Raw genomic sequence first — 17489 nt, 5'->3', positions numbered from 1 at the left:
GCTCAAACACACCGTACGCAGTACGTTTCCCAACAAACCCTGCAGGCGGAGTTTATACAATTCAATGTCGTTGTGGCAAATTAAGCGTGTCTTAGTATTTGGGACATTGGCAAGCTGTGGACTCGTTCTTGTGATTGGATTATATTTATTCACAATGGTAGGCTATTGTATACAGTACTATAACCATATGCAGAGTTAATTGTTGTGCTGTTGACTGTTACATAGGATGAAACCATTCTCTCCATAGCCCTTCTGGTGTGTGCTGATAACCTGCTAACGTTGTCTATAGCAAAGTGGCCTAACTTGCAGTGCATGTATTTAGGATTTAGTTATGTTTGTGTATTTTATGTAATTATACTACTCTACATGATGTTCTCTTCATTTGATGTCTGTGAAAGAGCTGTGTACATACAGGGTGTTAAAAGGTATTGTGTCTGGATGTCAGAAAAAGTATGGACACATGATCATCATCTGGCTGGTTTTCAGTTTAATTATTTATTTGGTATCTGGGGTGTACACAGGGTAGGCGATGTGGTATCACAAGTCAGAACCTCCCTGCTCCCTCATCAATCTTATCAGGCGTATAATTGACCTTGTTGTGTTTGTAAGATGGCATCATTGAGTGGTAAAGTTTGCACCTTATCAAAATGGTGAAATAGTATATACTGAATCAATGTAGTTGCCCAACCACTGTCTTGTACCACTGCCCTCAAATTAAAAGATTGATACTCGAGAAAATCCTATCTCTTAGAAAATGTAAACATGAGTCTCCATGCACATCTGTTGCATCTATTCTATACCATATGATGCTAAAGATGTTATGACATTTGATGGAATAAAGAACCTCTGAAATAGGAAAGAACGGAGGCTTTTTGAAACCCTTGTTTACGTGCTCTGCAGAATTGATTAGGCTCTCTTGTGCGAGTCATTTGTTGAGACTTACAGTATGAATAGCCTACTGTAATTGAAAATCTCAATCGCAAACAGCAATTGTTTCATTGTATGCCTTTGTCAAGTGAAGGTTCATCTAAGTTGATATGATATCCTGACAAAGGTCATAAATATAAGATCACTGCATATGGGCAATATACATCCAAATATAGTTGTTGTTTGGTGTAATAGTGGGTTTTTGGACTATATTGATAGTTTTGCTCCATCCTTTTTAAAATGTTATTGTTGATGTGAAATGTTACTGTTCATTTAGTCATAGAGAAGTACTACTGTGTCCTGTACTTTTTGAATTATTTATTTAGCAAGGTCAGTTCCCAAAGATGAGGTTACCTTTGTCCTGTGCAAGTCACACTTTGTGTCACTTCTAGGAAGAGATAACAGTATGTAATGAGGACCACTGATTGTGTAGGCGTTATCATCCTTTGCCTGTCAGTGGTCAGCATAAAAGCATCCTATCAGAGAAGAATGCCATATCTTCCTAGTTATTGATTGTCAGAGTTTCATAAATTGGGGGATTAGAGTGTGTACTGTACTGAAAGGCTCAGTCTGTCAAAGGTGTGTGGGACAGAAGACTGTGCGGTCAAATCACAGGGATACTGTCACATCCCTTACTGAAAGGGAATCATGGGTCTACTAGGATCTGCTGTCCTTTTCTCTGTCTTGCTGCAGACTTTAGTAAGATCACTGAGAAATGTTTTGGTGATATTGGCTATGGCAGGTTTTCTTATGTTTACATCTTCTGTCGAATCTTTCTATCTGAGAATGTATGCCAGGTGCATAGAGTGTTTATTGTTGGAGGGGAAATACACCCTTGTAATCAGTAACTTTTTAACACATCAATTGCTGCTTTTCTGTCATTCAAACACATTTTCGAAATATGTTATTATGTGGATTTCCGTGTAGAATGGATGAGAGCAAATGCATGACGATCACTCTGAAAGAGAGAGATTTGCTGAGTCTTTCTTTTACAGTGAGTGTGAGTGAGCACACGTGCGTGCCTGCACACACACCAGCCAGCTAGCAGCAAACGGTACACTTTTAATATTTGGACTTACTCTATTTCTTCTCACCTCTCTCGCAGTCTGCCCCGACAGAGGACTGGCAGACAGCCACATCTATTTATGACTTCTCTGCCAAGGATATTGATGGCAACGAGGTGTCCCTCGAGAAATACAGGTTAGTGGGTGAAAAAACAAGTTACTCAGCACTCCAAAATACTATATAACCACAATCATGTTATATATCATTCACCATACCCCTTCCAAAAGCCTCTGACCTGTTCTCTCCTGTGTTTTAATGGGTTTGTGTAGGGGAGATGTTGTCATCATCGTCAACGTTGCCTCTAAATGAGGGAAAACCCCAGTAAACTATTCTCAGTTTGCGGAGATGCACGCGAAGTACGCTGAGAAAGGTTTACGCATCCTGGCCTTCCCTTCCAACCAGTTCGGGAGTCAGGTAGCTACACCTCTCTTCATCAAAACATTTTTCTCACCTAAAACATTTATTCTATGGCCATTTTATTACGTGTCTTATGTGTTCATTTTAGGAACCTGGCACTGAAGCTCAGATCAAGGACTTTGCTAAGTCATACAATGCTGAGTTCCCAATGTTCAGTAAGATTGATGTGAACGGGGATAACGCCCACCCCCTGTGGAAGTGGCTGAAGGAGCAGCCCAATGGGAAAGGCTTCCTGGGAAAGTGAGTGGAAACGTTTTGGAGAGACATGTCACAACTGGCGTGATTAGACTCGCATATCATTTTTGATGGCCATGAATATAAAATATATTGTATTTTTTTATTTAACCAGGTAAGTCATTTAAGAACAAATTCTTATTTACAATGACGGCCAAACCCGGACGACGCTGGGCTAATTGTGCACCGCCCTATGGGACTCCCAATCACGGCCGGATGTGATTCAGCCTGGATTTGAACCAGGGACTGTAGTGTCACTTCTTGCACTGAGATGCAGTGCTTTAGACCGCTGTTAATACTTTAAATACATTATATCAAATGATTTACAAACTGCTTACTAATGCTCCGCAAAGTATTTTATAATAGCTTATATACCGTAATATAAGCAGATATTTAAAATGTAACATGTATGAGTTTGGTTATTGTCACCGTGTTAATGATTACTTTATCTTATGATCTTGTTTTCTTCCCAACAGTGGCATCAAGTGGAATTTCACAAAGGTAAATATTTCTTATTGGTCATCATCATATATCCCCATCAGCAGAAAGTTGACACAGGAGTTACCCAGATTAATATGCCAAGCATTTATCTCTGGTGAAAGCAAAGGTTGCTCATTGCATGCCCATTGAGTTCAATGTTATAGCCTCTCTTAATAAAATAAAAATGGTAGTCTTATTATTATTATTATTGACTATTATCAGATTTTGCAGTTAGATCATGGAAGTTTAAAGTGATTCTCCAGAGCTTTTGTATAATTTCAGCCAGTAGTTTTGAAAGTAGTGCTCATGAGCCAAAACAGGTCCCCGAAAATTGTGCATTACGTCATCCATTTCTTATGATATGTTAATTTAAAAAAAAAATATTACATTACAATATGTTATGAATTTGTAAGTGTTTTTAATCCCGGACTGAATCTTTAATGCAGAATGAGTTTCAATGTCCATTGCTTCTTCTCTCTGTATTTGTAGTTCCTGATCAACAGAGAGGGCCAGGTTATGAAGAGATATGGACCAATGGATGATCCCAGTGTAAGTCAATGACTGTAATCACAGCACAGGCCTATGATGGGCTCACTGACACGTCCATGTGATGTAGCACTCAGCCATAACCTCAGGGCTGGCCTGGAATAACCCTCTCCATCATCCTGCCTTGTGACTTTGCCACTGAAATGATGCATTATCAACCATTTATAAATGCTTCCTGGAAACATTTTTATGTGAATACAACCCTGTAAAATTGGAAGTAGTGGGGAGTGTGTGGGCTGGGGTGGTGGGGGGGGGGCGGCAATCCTCTATCAAGCACACAGAAAATGTGAATATAGGGCATGCTTTTTTTAATGGCTGCTCAAACATGGTATACAGTGGGGCAAAAAAGTATTTAGTCAGCCACCAATTGTGCAAGTTCTCCCACTTAAAAAGATGAGAGAGGCCTGTAATTTTCATCATAGGTACACTTCAACTATGACAGACAAAATGAGAGAAAAAAAATCCAGAAAATCACATTTAGGATTGTTAATGAATTTATTTGCAAATTATGGTGGAAAATAAGTATTGGATTTAATATATGGTGGCTGACTAAATACTTTTTTGCCCCACTGTATCTCTCATAGTGTCTCTCCTGAATGGGAAATCCAACACACCACAAGTGTCTATAGCTGGCTACTGTTATGGCTCTTATCCAACAAATGAAATCCAATTATATTAAATACATATAAGGAGAGAAACATAACTGAAAATCAACTAAAAGACATGGATGCTGGAATGGTGTCCTCACTATACGATAGGCTGGTGACTCATAATATAAAACATCTACCTGTTATGAAGGTCTGGGAGAAGGACCTGCAAAGTTCAGGGTTTAAATGGGATTGGACCACGATATGGGGGAAAAAATGTGCCTCTTCTAAGAGCCTTGCCCATCAACCTATTACATTTTCTCAAAGGCTTTATTTTACCACAGAGTGAAGGTTCAAAATGAAGCTTGTGGATAGTGATGTGTAATAAATGTACCCAATCTGAGGTGGGAAATTATATGCATATGCTTTGGAGCTGTTTACCGGTAAAGTCTCTTTGGGTTCAAGTGTTTTCAATGGTTTTCTTGGCAGGAATCTACCTGCTCTAGCATTTCCTTATCTTATCCCTCAGGGGCAGATTGTTATGTTTGCATTAACAGCAGGCAAAAAAAACTATTCTAATGAGTTGGTTTGAACCTGCTATTGCCCTTTGCAGATGTTGGTTGTTTATATACTAGGATATTGCACAGCTGGAAAGATCCACTGCCAGACTGCGTGGGGCCAAGCCCAAAACTCTGGTCAATTGGTCATATGCTGCCTCCCACTTGCAAGACCTAATTTAACAACAATGTTTGGTCTTGTGGATGGGAGATGGGATTGCCCTGCTTTGTCTACCTTTAATATTCCTATGTGGCTCTGGGTTGGTAACCTTTGAGATTGAAATTTGAATAGGCTGATTGAATTTGGAAATACTGAAACCTATTTGGTTTTAGTTTGGTTTTGTCCTTATTTGTATCCTGTTGTTTTTGTCTTTGTTTTTTCATTCATTTTGTTTTTTCTCCCTATTGAACTGTACATTTTTGCAAGTATTGTATCTTGAAACTGTCTTAGGACATGCAAGAAAAACAAATCATTGTTCTGAAAAAAAGAGACATGGATGCAATTCATCATACCTATATCTTCTCCTTCCTTTCAGGTGGTGGAGAAGGATCTTCCTAAGTACCTGTAATTCTTCCATGACTGACGGACTAATGCACTGATACTCCATCCCCCCCCCCTCCCCGGTCAGCCAATGGGTGTGAGTGGGTCCATTCCCCAGACCAGTGACGGTCTGTCCACAAACCCGCCTGACGGACAGGACAGACCTGATGAAAATGGCGTGCAACCCCCTGGGAGGACCCCCTATACCCAGCCAGTACACCGGAGAGGAACCCTGACCTCTACAACTGTTCCCTTTGAATACTTAAAACGCAATGTGCATAATAAAAAGTGATCTTAGTGTCATATTCTAAACTACTTTGTGCTAATTCTGTTGTCAAGTGTGTTTATTGTCAATGGGGAATGCGTCTTTCAACGTCTTTATGTTTCTTGTTTTTAATTCCCATCACATACTACACAAGTAGAACAGTAGTAAAACCATGGTTCCTGTTACTAACCTGTTTTGCTATGCTGATGTTTTGCCAGGAGTTGATGATGTGGACAAGGTTGTTCCATGTGATGCAACAAGGAGTTCAAGTTACTGATTACCTAAAAAGGAAATAGTAATTTAGATTTACCACCTGAGAGCATTCCTTCATATATGAGTGGTAGTGCTTGAAATTGAATTTGTGAATCTGTTCTGCTGAAATAAATGTTACACTGCCCTCTACTGGATTTGAGAACAAAAATGGTGCAACCATAGTCACTCGCCAGTCATCCCTTTGCTCTGTTGACAGAGACTGTTGGCCACTGAGTATATACTTAAGCAATAAGGCCTGAGAAGGTGTGGGCTGGATACAGCCCCTAGCCGTGGTATATTGGCCATATACCCCACAAACCCCAGAGGTGCCTTATTGCTATTACACACTGGATACCAATGTAATTAGAACACTGCAATGTTTGTCATACCGTGGTATAGGCTCTGATGTACCACGGATTTCACTCAACCAGCATTCAGGACTCAAACCACCCGGGTTTATAATTACGCAATAAGGCATGAGGGGGTGTGGTACAGTATATGGTAAATGTACCACGGCTAACGCTTTGAACACACCGACAGCGTCATTGCGCAAAATAGTATGCAGTATCATCTGGATATGTATGAAACAAAATTTCAACATTCACCTTCTGCTACCGTTTGTCAAGCCGTCTATGCATAGGTTTGATAAATCCAATGTATGCACCACACTGAACACACTGCAACTGCCTCTGCAATGCAATGCTGCAAGGCAAACGCATTGTTTCATTGGAAATGAATGTAATTCTGTTTTACCAAAATGCATTGACGCTGTCTGCGTTTTCAAAGCATAAGGGCCTGGACACAGCCCTTAGCTGTGGTATACTGGCCATATACCACACACCCCTGAGGTGTCTTATTGCTTTTAGAAACTGGTTACCAATGTAATTAGAACACTAAAAAATAATTTGTCATACCTGTGGTATACAGTCTGATATACCACGGCTTTCAGCCAACCAGCATTCAGTGCTCAAACCACACAGTTTATAATCACAAATTAACACTCATGATGAATCTGCATTTTATTTTTTTATTTTTTTATTTTTTACCTTTATTTTACTAGGCAAGTCAGTTAAGAACAAATTCTTATTTTCAATGACGGCCTAGGAACAGTGGGTTAACTGCCTGTTCAAGGGCAGAACGACAGATTTTGTACCTTGTCAGCTCGGGGATTTGAACTTGCAACCTTTCGGTTACTAGTCCAATGCTCTAACCACTAGGCTACACTGCCGCCCCATTTGATTAATAATCTACATTAAGACTAGTCAGATTTAATCAAGTTCTGTAGATGGACTATGGACGGGTCAGGTTAGTTCGAAATGCAGTTCACATTGCCATTCACAACAACAGCTCTTCTTTCAGTTGATTAAGTTAAGAAGAGCACTTTGCCAACCAGAATAAACTTGAGGACCTGATAGTTGGCAAAATAACAACAAAGCCCAGCCATTCTATAATACCACAAATGCTATTTTCCTTTTAACTCTCCTACCAAGAAGAGCAGAAGCCTTCAAGCCTCTGCAGGTGCCTGTCAGTCATTCTGCAACCTGAGGTTTTCCGATGTTGGAAGAGGAGCAGTGCCTCATCAAGGTGCCAAGGATATCAGACATCAAGGGCAATCCCTGGCTTTTGTTGATGGTAACAATCAATATGTTAGTCAGAGTATTCCATCTTTGTGCAGAATTCATGCTCAATAGATTTGGTCATCATCCATTTTGAAAGGTCATTTTGAGGATAAAACCTTTTTCCTCGTCAATTAAAAGAGGAAGGATTCAATCAAGCAGTTAATTTGGTTTACTGTAGCTATATTTAATTTATCATTGCCTTGCACAGGAGAATGCGTGACGTACAGCCAAGTCAATGTCAGCAGTTCTTCAAGAATCAGTCGGAGGGAGACAGAATGCACAGCATCAAGCCAGCGACAGCAGAAAGTGCAGTCGAACCGAGAGGACCTGTGTCGCCGACGGGCTGATAACCACTGCACGGATGCCTGGTCCATAACGGATATCACACTGAATTTGCTTTAATTTCATCGTATGATTTAGCTGTAGGACGCTGAATAACAACCGTTCTTTTTCTCCGAATCGCGCCATCGCAGTTGGTCTTTCATTCGGAGGGCTTGCCCTTTCTCCGGGAGTCTGGATGGAAGCAGCACTGCCAGTAGCTGAGGGAGCGGTTGGGCTGTCAGAGGCCAGGGAAGCGAGTCCTTTTTCCGGGGCCACAGCATCCGAGGATGCGGACACTGTCATTGGAGTAAGCTATGGAATGGATAGCGACTTCGGTAACTAAATATTTGTATTGATTGTAGCTATATCTGGCATTGTATTAGCTAGCTGTGTTGATGCAGTTCCAGCCGTGGCTGTGGTTCTGTGTTTCATCTTCTTTTAGTCAGGTAACTTGGCTAGCTAGCCATGCAAGGGGTGTAAGCAAGCTATGCGAGCTAGCTGCTAGCCATACCGACTCAGCTAGCGAGCAGGTTAGGCTGACTGTCATTGAGATTACAGCTAACGTTAGCAGCAAGCTAACTCACTGAATGCCACATCAATTTCATTTCATACAGGGTGAAAATAAGTAATTTGTCAAATGTTTAACTTTGACATTCGCAAGCATCCGAAAATTCCTTGATGAATAAGCGTGCCAGTAGTAGTGAGGAGTCGACTCCCATTTCTGGTTGTCAAGCTAGCGGAATCGATTCCTAGGATTCAGTATTTTAGCAACGTAGGAAACTATTTGCCGTACACAAACTCTTGCATCTTTCACAGCAAAGAAAGAGCAAGATAGCAAGAGATGGGAGAGGGCGCTACCAGGCAGACCGCCAGAACTGTGCATCGGTAATAAGATGTAGACTATCGCAATGCTGTATGTCGCCATTTCTTGGCTTGCAATGTCTCTCGCAAGTTCACTGAAGTAAGGGTTATCAATGAGTAGGCTGAGCTATTCTACACGCAACAGACCGAAGACCAAACACACACTAGCGTTTTTCAGAACGAGGCGTAGGCGAGGGAAAGCGAGTCGGGGCAGTCAGAACCACATCTTTGTAATCTGTATCTAGAAATGTCTTTCTAGCAAAGCAATGCCTTGTAAATTAACCAAAAACATATTAACGTGTATATCAGGCTGTCAGTGAGTATGGCTACGCTGTTCTTCGTGTTGCCAGTGAATTGAAGTTGAACATAGACAAATGCATCAGTTTAATTAGGCATAAATGTACAATAAAAACGATTGTGCCCAGTTTATTTAATGACACCCTGGCTGTTGATGTCCTAGTTTAGGGCTCTCCAACCCTGTTTCACCCTAACCCCAGTTGTAAGTAACCTGATTCAATAATTTGCTGGTCGATAAACTGAATCAGATGCGCTAGATTAGGTTTGGAGTGAAAACCTACAGGATAATAGCTCTACACGAACAGCGTTGGAGAGCCCTGTCCTAGGCAATAGATCGCAAAGCATCATAAGCACTTTTTGGAAATGGCACATTTTTATTTTCTCATCCATAAACACAGTCAATTGCAAATACGACTCAGCAACTCAAATTAGCAGAATGGGGGCATTGTTATTAGGAAAAACGTCTACCATGGATTGCTAAAATAATGATAACAATTCATCAATTTAAATATTATGGGGAGACCGATACATTGGACAGCCAAGCACGAGTTATCCGTGTAGCCTATTATCGTTTAGACATGTAGTTGAAATATTTTCACACCTAGAATAAAAAACATGGCTTCCGTTATAAGAGTCAATTATTAGATTTAAAAAATAAAATGACAGAAATATTCTAGTTTCTACACATCACCTAGGCCATTTATATGCTAAATTGATGAGCAAATGGGCAGCATCGTGCTGATGTCAGTCCTCCAGAACGCAAATGTAGACTTCCTAGTAAGAGTCTGCAATAATGAGGTGGTGTGTGCGCATCCGTTTGTGTATTTTGGTAGTCGAGCAAGAGTCGACTCCTACGACTCGAGGCCAGAAATCCTGGAGCCGTGCATCACTGACTGACAGTGACGCTGCCCTGTAGTGTGTAAAATATGGCAGGTATAGTTTAGCTGTCTAGCTAGCTACTATCTTTGAAATAAATCCGAAGAATGCATTCAAGGATTTGAAAATAATCTCCTTGTTTTATTCATAGCATTTTCCCCCAGTTTGTCTTATTTTTCTATTAACTGTATTCAATACTTCCTGATCCGAGTTCTACCCAGGCCATGATTCTACAGGTATACTTGAAAAGGAGAGCCGCACACTCTAGGGGCTCAGATGCAATAATTTAATTACCTTATAACCAGCGTTTTGACAGACAAGCTGTCTTCATCAGGGTATAACTTTGAGGTATAGCCTAGGTTACCTATACTGTAATCTATTCCGAAAGATTATTATTTTTAAAGGTTATGTATGATGGCTGTGCTGCAATGTTTACAATCCTCTGCAATGGCCAGATGAGAACATTTCATATAGCTGAATTTGAATACACAGTCTAGGTTTTCTCCTCTTGCTATTTTTCTTGGCTGTCAACACTGTGGACTGATTCCAAATCCCTTTATCTGACAGTGCCAGAAACTCACTTGATTAAACCTTTTCTGCATGTCTTCTCTTCTGTAGAGGGCTCTGGAAATAATGAGGTTTGTGAAGGTTCGGCTCATCTCTGAAATGTTGGCGATTAGTGGATTTGCTCTCTTTAAAATCACTTTTCTTATCTCTGTATTTTTGGAAGCAAAACTGATGGTTCAAAAAATGAATTTGCCTACTAGGCCATTGCAGTTCCTTATTATCTGTCTTTTTTGTAAGCTCATCCTTCTCATTTAATCTGTTTTAGCCAGGGAATACGATGATAAATAGCTTCATTGCTAGGCCTAACTACAAATATTGAGTAATGTGCAGTGTTCCTGTCAACTAAATGAGGTGAAGATATTTCTAACATTCACTCCAGCCCAGTTTCACTTTTTGGGGAGATTTATTGATACTTTACAGGTTTCTGAAAGCAAAAGCTCACATTTCACATTAAAATGTGGGCCTAACTTTATTTACAGTGCAATCAACCAGCATGTCATGTCACATAACATACTTTTTAATAGTGGTTGTGTAATGGATTTCCTCCTAACGTGTGTGTATGTGTGGAGTTGCTGAGCCAGCTGTGTCAGTCCCGTCATGTTAGCTGGTCCTCTTAATCTTCCAGCCTTGACATACAGTTATCATGTCAGAGTCAGCGCTTTTCTCACAAGGGACATGAGGCAAGGCAATACTTCAGCACAAGACTCCCATGAATCAGTCTAGGGAGGGACATGCAGGAGTGTTGCTGCTTAGCTATGGGTGAAAATAAAAGTTCAGTTTGAGTGTGCACATTGCACTGAATGTACAGGAATGCATGCATGGAAAATCTTCACACATAAGAAACCCATTCATGTCGAGAAGTGTAGACTAAATGGACACCATGCTATTCTGCCACTGAGATTTGTACTGGTACAGTATATCCTATTGCAGAAATAGGCTAAGATAGAGCTGGGACGATAAACCAAAAAATGATCGATACCGACCACTTATTGCAGGCACTTTGCCGATATTGTTTGTTACGATAATATACTGAACAGAAATATAAATGCAACATGTAAAGTGTAGGTCCCATGTTTCATGAGCTGAAATGAAATGTTCCAGACGCACAAAAAGCTTATTTCTCTCAAATGTTGTGCACAAATTTGTTTACATCCCTTTTGAGCATTTTTCCTTTGCCAAGATAATCCAGCCACCTGACAGGTGTGGCATATCAAGAAGCTGATTAAACAATGATCATTACACAGGTGCACCTAGGGCCGGGGACAATAAAAGGCTCTCTAAAATGTGCAGTTGTCACAACGCAATGCCACAATGTCTTATTTATAAAAGTTTTGAGGGAGCGTGCAATTGGCATGCTGACTGCAGGAATGTCCACCAGAGCTGTTGCCAGAGAATTTAATGTTTCTCTACCATAAGTCGCCTCCAACGTTGTTTTAGAGTATTTGGCAGTACTTCCAACTGGCCACACAACTGCAGGCCACGTGTAACCACACCAGCCCAGGACCTCCACATTCAGGATCGTCTGAGACCAGGACAATTTCTCTCTAAAGGCCATTGGGTAAAAACTCATTCTGATTGGCTGGGCCAATGCCCTCCTATGGCTGCACCCCTGCCCAGTCATGTGGAATCTGTAGATATGGGCCAACTTATTTCAATTGTCTGATTTCCTTATGAACTCAAATTGTTGCATTTATATTTTTTCAGTATAGTGGCCTATACTAGAGACATTTGATATAAGCTTAAGCATATATGGGTGATTGTTAATGGAGAAATGGATGGCTACAAACTAACCTTTAAGTATATTAAACATTGTACACATTATCACAATATGGATTGTTGTCCATTAGCCCAGATCTAGGCTAATATAGACATTCTTACCCAACAAGGCCAAAATCTACCTGCATTTTGGCAGGTGTTAATTTCCCACCCTGAGGCTGGAGTGTTAGCGAAATATGACAAATTAAGTTTAATTTAGACCAAGTAAATGAAAACACCGCTTTCCACAGACATGCAATGAAAGCTTTCCGTGTAGGAATGCCAACTGACATATGATGGAGAGAGAATTCTCTCACGTAGTCACGGAAATCGATCAGCGTCCCTGGGGATGTTTGATACATCCAACTCCATTCTTCGGAGAGTAAATTAGGCTTGTTTTTCAGGAAACCAACGATGTCACATCACGTGACTTATCAAATCAAATTTTATTTGGCATATGCGCTGAATACAAGGTGTAGATCTTTGAAATACTTACAAGCCCCTAACCAACAATGCAGTTTGAAAAATAAATGTCACAAACAATTAAAGAGCAGCAGTAAAATAATAGCGAGGCTATAGACAGTGGGTACCGGTACAGAGCCAATGTGTGGGGACACCAGTTAGTCAAGGTAAAATGTTCATGTTACACATGCCTCTTGGAGGTAACGCAACACCCTGCTACACAACTCCCTGTGGAGTGAAAGAGGTATGGGATTGCAGGTGCGGTAAGGATGACAATTTCACCGTTACTGGGAATTTATTTCCTCCTTCATACAGTAATTTGGGGAAAGGGGGCTGGACGGAACCAAATAAACTGTTAAAGAGCCCCCTCTCATACCTTACCTATCTTAACACCACCTGGCACGCTAGCCAAAATACAGGTCTTACCTAGTGTGCATAGACAAATACTACAGGTATATGTAATGATAATTACTAATGTAAGTAAACCATTTCAATAAACAGAAACACAGTCCTTTTGACATGCAGGACCAGCTACAAAATACTTCAACAATTATACAGCCCAACAACGACATACCAAGAAGCTCTCTCTTTCCTAACAAAGGAAGACTGGCTTTTATCCAGCTGGAGAAGGAGTCGGTAATTGAAGACAGCTGTATCTCCTGACGAGAGGGCGGGGTCAGATCTCCAATCATCGATGGGTCTGACCAATCAGCTGCTTAGAATTTCAGGAAGCCATCCTGAAACACACACACAACCAAACCCACAGCACAGAAACTGGGGAACGTAACGCATGTAGGTTAAGTTATTAAAGTGACTATGCATAGATAATAACAGAGAGTAGCAGCAGTGTAAAAGAGAGGGGGGGGGGCAATGCAAATAGTCTGGGTGGCCATTTGATTGGCTGTTCAGGAGTCTTATGGCTTGGGGTAGAAGCTGTTTAGAAGCCTCTTGGACCTGGACTTGGTGCTCCGGTACCGCTTGCCATGTGGTAGCAGAGAGAACAGTCTATGACTAGAGTGGCTGGGGTCTTTGACAAAAAAATGTAGGGCCTTCTTCTGACACCGCCTGGGATAGAGGTCCTGGTTGGCAGGAAGCTTGACCCCAGTGATATACCGGGCCGTACGCACTACCCTCTGTAGTGCCTTGCGGTCCGAGGCCAAACAGTTGCCATACCAGGCAGTGATGCAACCAGTCAGGATGCTCTCGATGATGCAGTTGTAGAACCCAGTGAGGATCTGAGGACCCATGACACATTTTTCCAGTCTCCTGAGGAGTAATAGGTTTTGTTGTGCCCTCTTCACAACTGTCTTGATGTGCTTGGACCATGTTAGTTTGTTAGTGATGTGGACACCAAGGAACTTGAAGCTCTCAACCTTCTCCACCACAGCCCTGTCGACGAGAATGTGGCTGTGTTAAGGATCAGCGTGGCTTATGTGTTGTTACCTATCCTTACCACCTGGGGGCAGCCCGTCAGGAAGTCCAGGACCTAGTTGCAGAGGGAGGTGTTTAGTCCCTGGGTCCTTAGCTTATTGATGAGCTTCGTGGTTACTATGGTGTTGAACGCTCAGCTCTAGTCAATGAATAGCATTCTCACATAGGTGTTCCTTTTGTCCAGGTGGGAAAGGGCAGTGTGGAGTCAATAGAGATGTCTTCATCTGTGGATCTGTTAGGGCGGTATGGATGATCATTTAAGCTACTGGTGATATCTCCCCAACCTGACACTCCTGTCATGTAAAAATTCAACCTGAGATTATTTGGCTTCCCTGCTGATATTTGTGTGTTTTATTGAAGTTATGTCAGGAAGAATTCTTTCTAACATTCCAGGTCCTTTCACTCTGCTATCTTGACTTCACAGTCAAGTCTAAATTTAGCTACTAGTCTTTCACTCATACTTCCACCCTGCACACACCCGTTAAAGTCGTGTGTGTTTGTGCCACGCCTTATGGTACCACCCTGCATACCACTGCTGGCTTGCTTCTGAAGCTAAGCAGGGTTGGTCTTGGTCAGTTCCTGGATGGGAGGCCAGATGCTGCTGGAAGTGGTGTTGGAGGGGCAGTAGGAGGCACTCTTTCCTCTGGTCTAAAAATAAATAAATAAATATCCCAATGCCCCAGGGCAGTGATTGGGGACACTGCCCTGCGTTGGGTGCCGTCTTTCGGATGGGACGTTAAATGGGTGTCCTGACTCTCTGAGGTCATTAAAGATCCCATGGCATTTATCGTAAGAGTACGGGTGTTAACCCCGGTGTCCTGGCTAAATTCCCAATCTGGCCCTCAAACCATCACGGTCACCTAATAATCCCCAGTTTACAATTGTCTCATTCATCCCCCTCCTCTCCCCTGTAACTATTCCCCAGGTTGTTGCTGCAAATGAGAATGTGTTCTCAGTCAACTTACCTGGTAAAATAACGGATCAATAAATTTAAAAAATAAAAATGGTGTAGATCTTCCAATTACGAGGTTCAGCTGATAAGCCATAATGGACTGATTTGTAGATGCTCCAGCTCCACAGGCCAACTTCATCTGCTGCTGTCTGCTCAGAATGGCTCTTTCCTTGGCCATTGTTTAGTCAGATAAGAGATCATAAAGGTGCGTGCTTAGTTGACAGCCTGACCATTCTAATTAAGTAGAGTAGGCCTAAGCCATCCAATAGTCCAAGGCTATTCATTATATCATCATAACCTATGGAAAGAGGGACAAACATACATTGAACAATGTAAGCGCCACGCACTCAAGGAAATTTAGCAGCACAATGAAAAAGTATTTGAGATATTAAAGTTAGAATCTCACATTTTTATAGGTGCATTGGTGCTCCTAAGTTTTCATTCCAGGTAGCACAGCAAAATATTTAGGGGCATATGTAAGTAAAATGGTCGCACTGTAGAGCCCTGTAATCAGAATGTTACTGCTGAATAAGGATAAGATCTCACTGATCTGTGGTTGATTGGGACTATTGTTCTATGACAATGTTGTCTGTAATATATGGACTCCATTAGAGCTGGGACATTAAACCAAAAATGATTGACACCGATCACTTATCACAGGCATTTTTCTGATATTGTTCATTGCGATAAGTAGCCTATACTTGACTAATGTGAAGTTTGACACTTTGTGTGCTGTTATTGGTGATTGTTAATGGGACAACTGATGGCTACAACCATAAGTAGTAGTTTTTAAAGGATGATAATAATAATAATAAAAACGGTGTTGCACATGAATGTTAAACTTATCGTTCTATTTATCATTATCGCATCAATTCAGGAAATTTATCCCGATATGGATTTTTTTGTCCATATCGCCCAGCTCTACTCCCCATATTGTTGAGTGTTAATTCTACATGAGATCATCACGGGACTTAGTGAGAATATGGTGTGGGGGTAACCGTGGCTGGTGAAATAACCATCTCACCATTTTGTTCCATTCAGGCCTTCACACTCAAGCAACTGTAGTTTTTCTCTTTAGATCAATGAACAGTTCCCCTGTCAGGCTGACATAATTAATCTCACTTAGGCATGTCCTACCTCCTCTCCTTGGTTCTCTCCTGCCCCCAGCCTCATCCTCTCCTCTCCTTGGTTCTCTCCTGCCCCCAGCCTCATCCTCTCCTGCCCCCAGCCTCATCCTCCCCTCTCCTTGGTTCTCTCCTGCCCCCAGCCTCATCCTCTCATCTCCTTGGTTCTCTCCTTCCTCCATCCTCAGAGACCACACTTGTACCACACCTCTCCCCTCCCCTTGTGAGTCAGTGAATTCCTTGGCTCAGCCACTCGTTCCTCAGCATCCATCCCTCTCTCCTTATCTCTCCCTCTCTGTACTCTTCTGTAGGCTGCTGCTGTCAGAAATGCTGACAGTGGCACAATGGTGTGCCTGCTACCATTGATGGGAACAGATGGGAACATCCTTGTTTTTTGGCTGTTTGTTTGGCTACCCTTGTCCATAGGTTTTCATGTAAGCCCAGTTTTAATTATTTTGAAAAATCATGGAAGCACCATTGTCATTACCTCTACTCAGGTGCAGGTGAGGGCTGAGCTCAACTTCAGTTCAGACTTTACTACGCCGATGACTTCCGTGTCACGCTGCCCTGTTGTGTACACTCAGAGGACTTTCAAACCAAAGGTTGTTGTTGATTCTAGTTACAAGGTGGGTGCTGTGCACACTGTTAAGTAGAGCTATTATAATTTCCTATCCTCTTACTAAAGTCTGGGAGAATCCAGAGCTGTTTGAAGCTAGCTTGGTCCCCGCTAAATCCTCTATCAAAACCTTTCCAGATTATTGTTCCTTTTTTTGTGTGGATTATCTCCTCCTCTAATGCCTCTGTATTTTATCTTCAAAGATGTTAGGACTTCGAAGTCCAGAGTCTGGACTTCTGGAGTCTGTTTCAGTGTTCAGTGTTTCAGTGTTCAAGTGTTTATATTAAGGAGAGTTTATCTCAGTCTTCACTGCTTTACCTGTCTCTGAATATGAAGGCATATTAGCAGCGGTTTCTCCTAAAGCATGGGAGGTATTCAGGGGTGATAGTTCACACAGGTAATGTTTTGAGAGCAGTAGTCATCTGTGCGAAAGCCACTTCATTTTGCCTGCTAAAGGCGCTGTGGCACACCGGATTATTTATGACAGTATCATTCAATGACTCATCATTATGGGTCAGAATCCAAACAATATCATAGAACTCCTCAGGGGCCAGTAATATCAACTATATTGCTGGACGGCTAGCAGCCATTCTGCACGGACCTCTAAGACCCACAAGAACTTAACCTGCTCTAGTATAGTAGATCTGAATTCTGTCTTAGTCAGATGGCCACACAGGTTAGCATAACTCAATCAATTATTTACTGCACTGAATATTCTACTTTACAAGCTAGGTTTC

General features: G+C 41.6%; 2 protein-coding genes across 9 annotated transcripts in view; both read left to right on the top strand.

Annotated features, from left to right (window-relative positions):
- The first annotated feature begins 9 nt into the window (after positions 1 to 9).
- gpx4a (glutathione peroxidase 4a) lies at positions 10 to 5680 on the top strand. Of its 3 annotated transcripts, none has more exons than XM_020480465.2 (7): positions 10 to 157; positions 2033 to 2127; positions 2262 to 2406; positions 2498 to 2649; positions 3120 to 3144; positions 3613 to 3672; positions 5350 to 5680. In XM_020480465.2, the coding sequence occupies exons 1-7, from the start codon at positions 65 to 67 to the stop codon at positions 5380 to 5382; spliced, it is 603 nt and encodes a 200-aa protein (XP_020336054.1). In that variant the 5' UTR covers positions 10 to 64; the 3' UTR covers positions 5383 to 5680. The 3 variants fall into 3 exon arrangements, 2 of the variants coding, with proteins under 2 accessions (XP_020336054.1, XP_020336056.1); XM_020480467.2 differs by lacking the exon at positions 10 to 157 and adding an exon at positions 1479 to 1626; XR_004209668.1 differs by having other exon boundaries at positions 27 to 157; positions 3120 to 3672.
- Positions 5681 to 7759: 2079 nt separating this feature from the next.
- Positions 7760 to 17489, top strand: part of LOC109889209 (phosphatidylinositol 4-phosphate 5-kinase type-1 gamma-like) — an 83903-nt gene continuing 74173 nt past the window's right edge. For 4 of the 6 annotated variants that reach the window (XR_004209666.1, XM_031822605.1, XM_020480462.2 and 1 more), the window contains exon 1: positions 7761 to 8146. Coding sequence is in view for 5 of the 6 variants with exons in the window: in XM_031822605.1 (XP_031678465.1) it covers positions 8008 to 8146 (139 nt within the window). In the remaining variant the exon portion in view is untranslated. Of the gene's footprint in view, positions 8147 to 17489 lie in introns of all 6 variants that reach the window. The other 2 variants (XM_031822604.1, XM_031822603.1) reach the window with 1 other exon arrangement.

The sequence above is a fragment of the Oncorhynchus kisutch genome, linkage group LG4 (assembly GCF_002021735.2).
Source record: "Oncorhynchus kisutch isolate 150728-3 linkage group LG4, Okis_V2, whole genome shotgun sequence".
NCBI lineage: Eukaryota > Metazoa > Chordata > Actinopteri > Salmoniformes > Salmonidae > Oncorhynchus > Oncorhynchus kisutch.
Note: the sequence above shows the minus strand (reverse complement) of the source record. Positions and strands in the feature narration are given on the sequence as shown.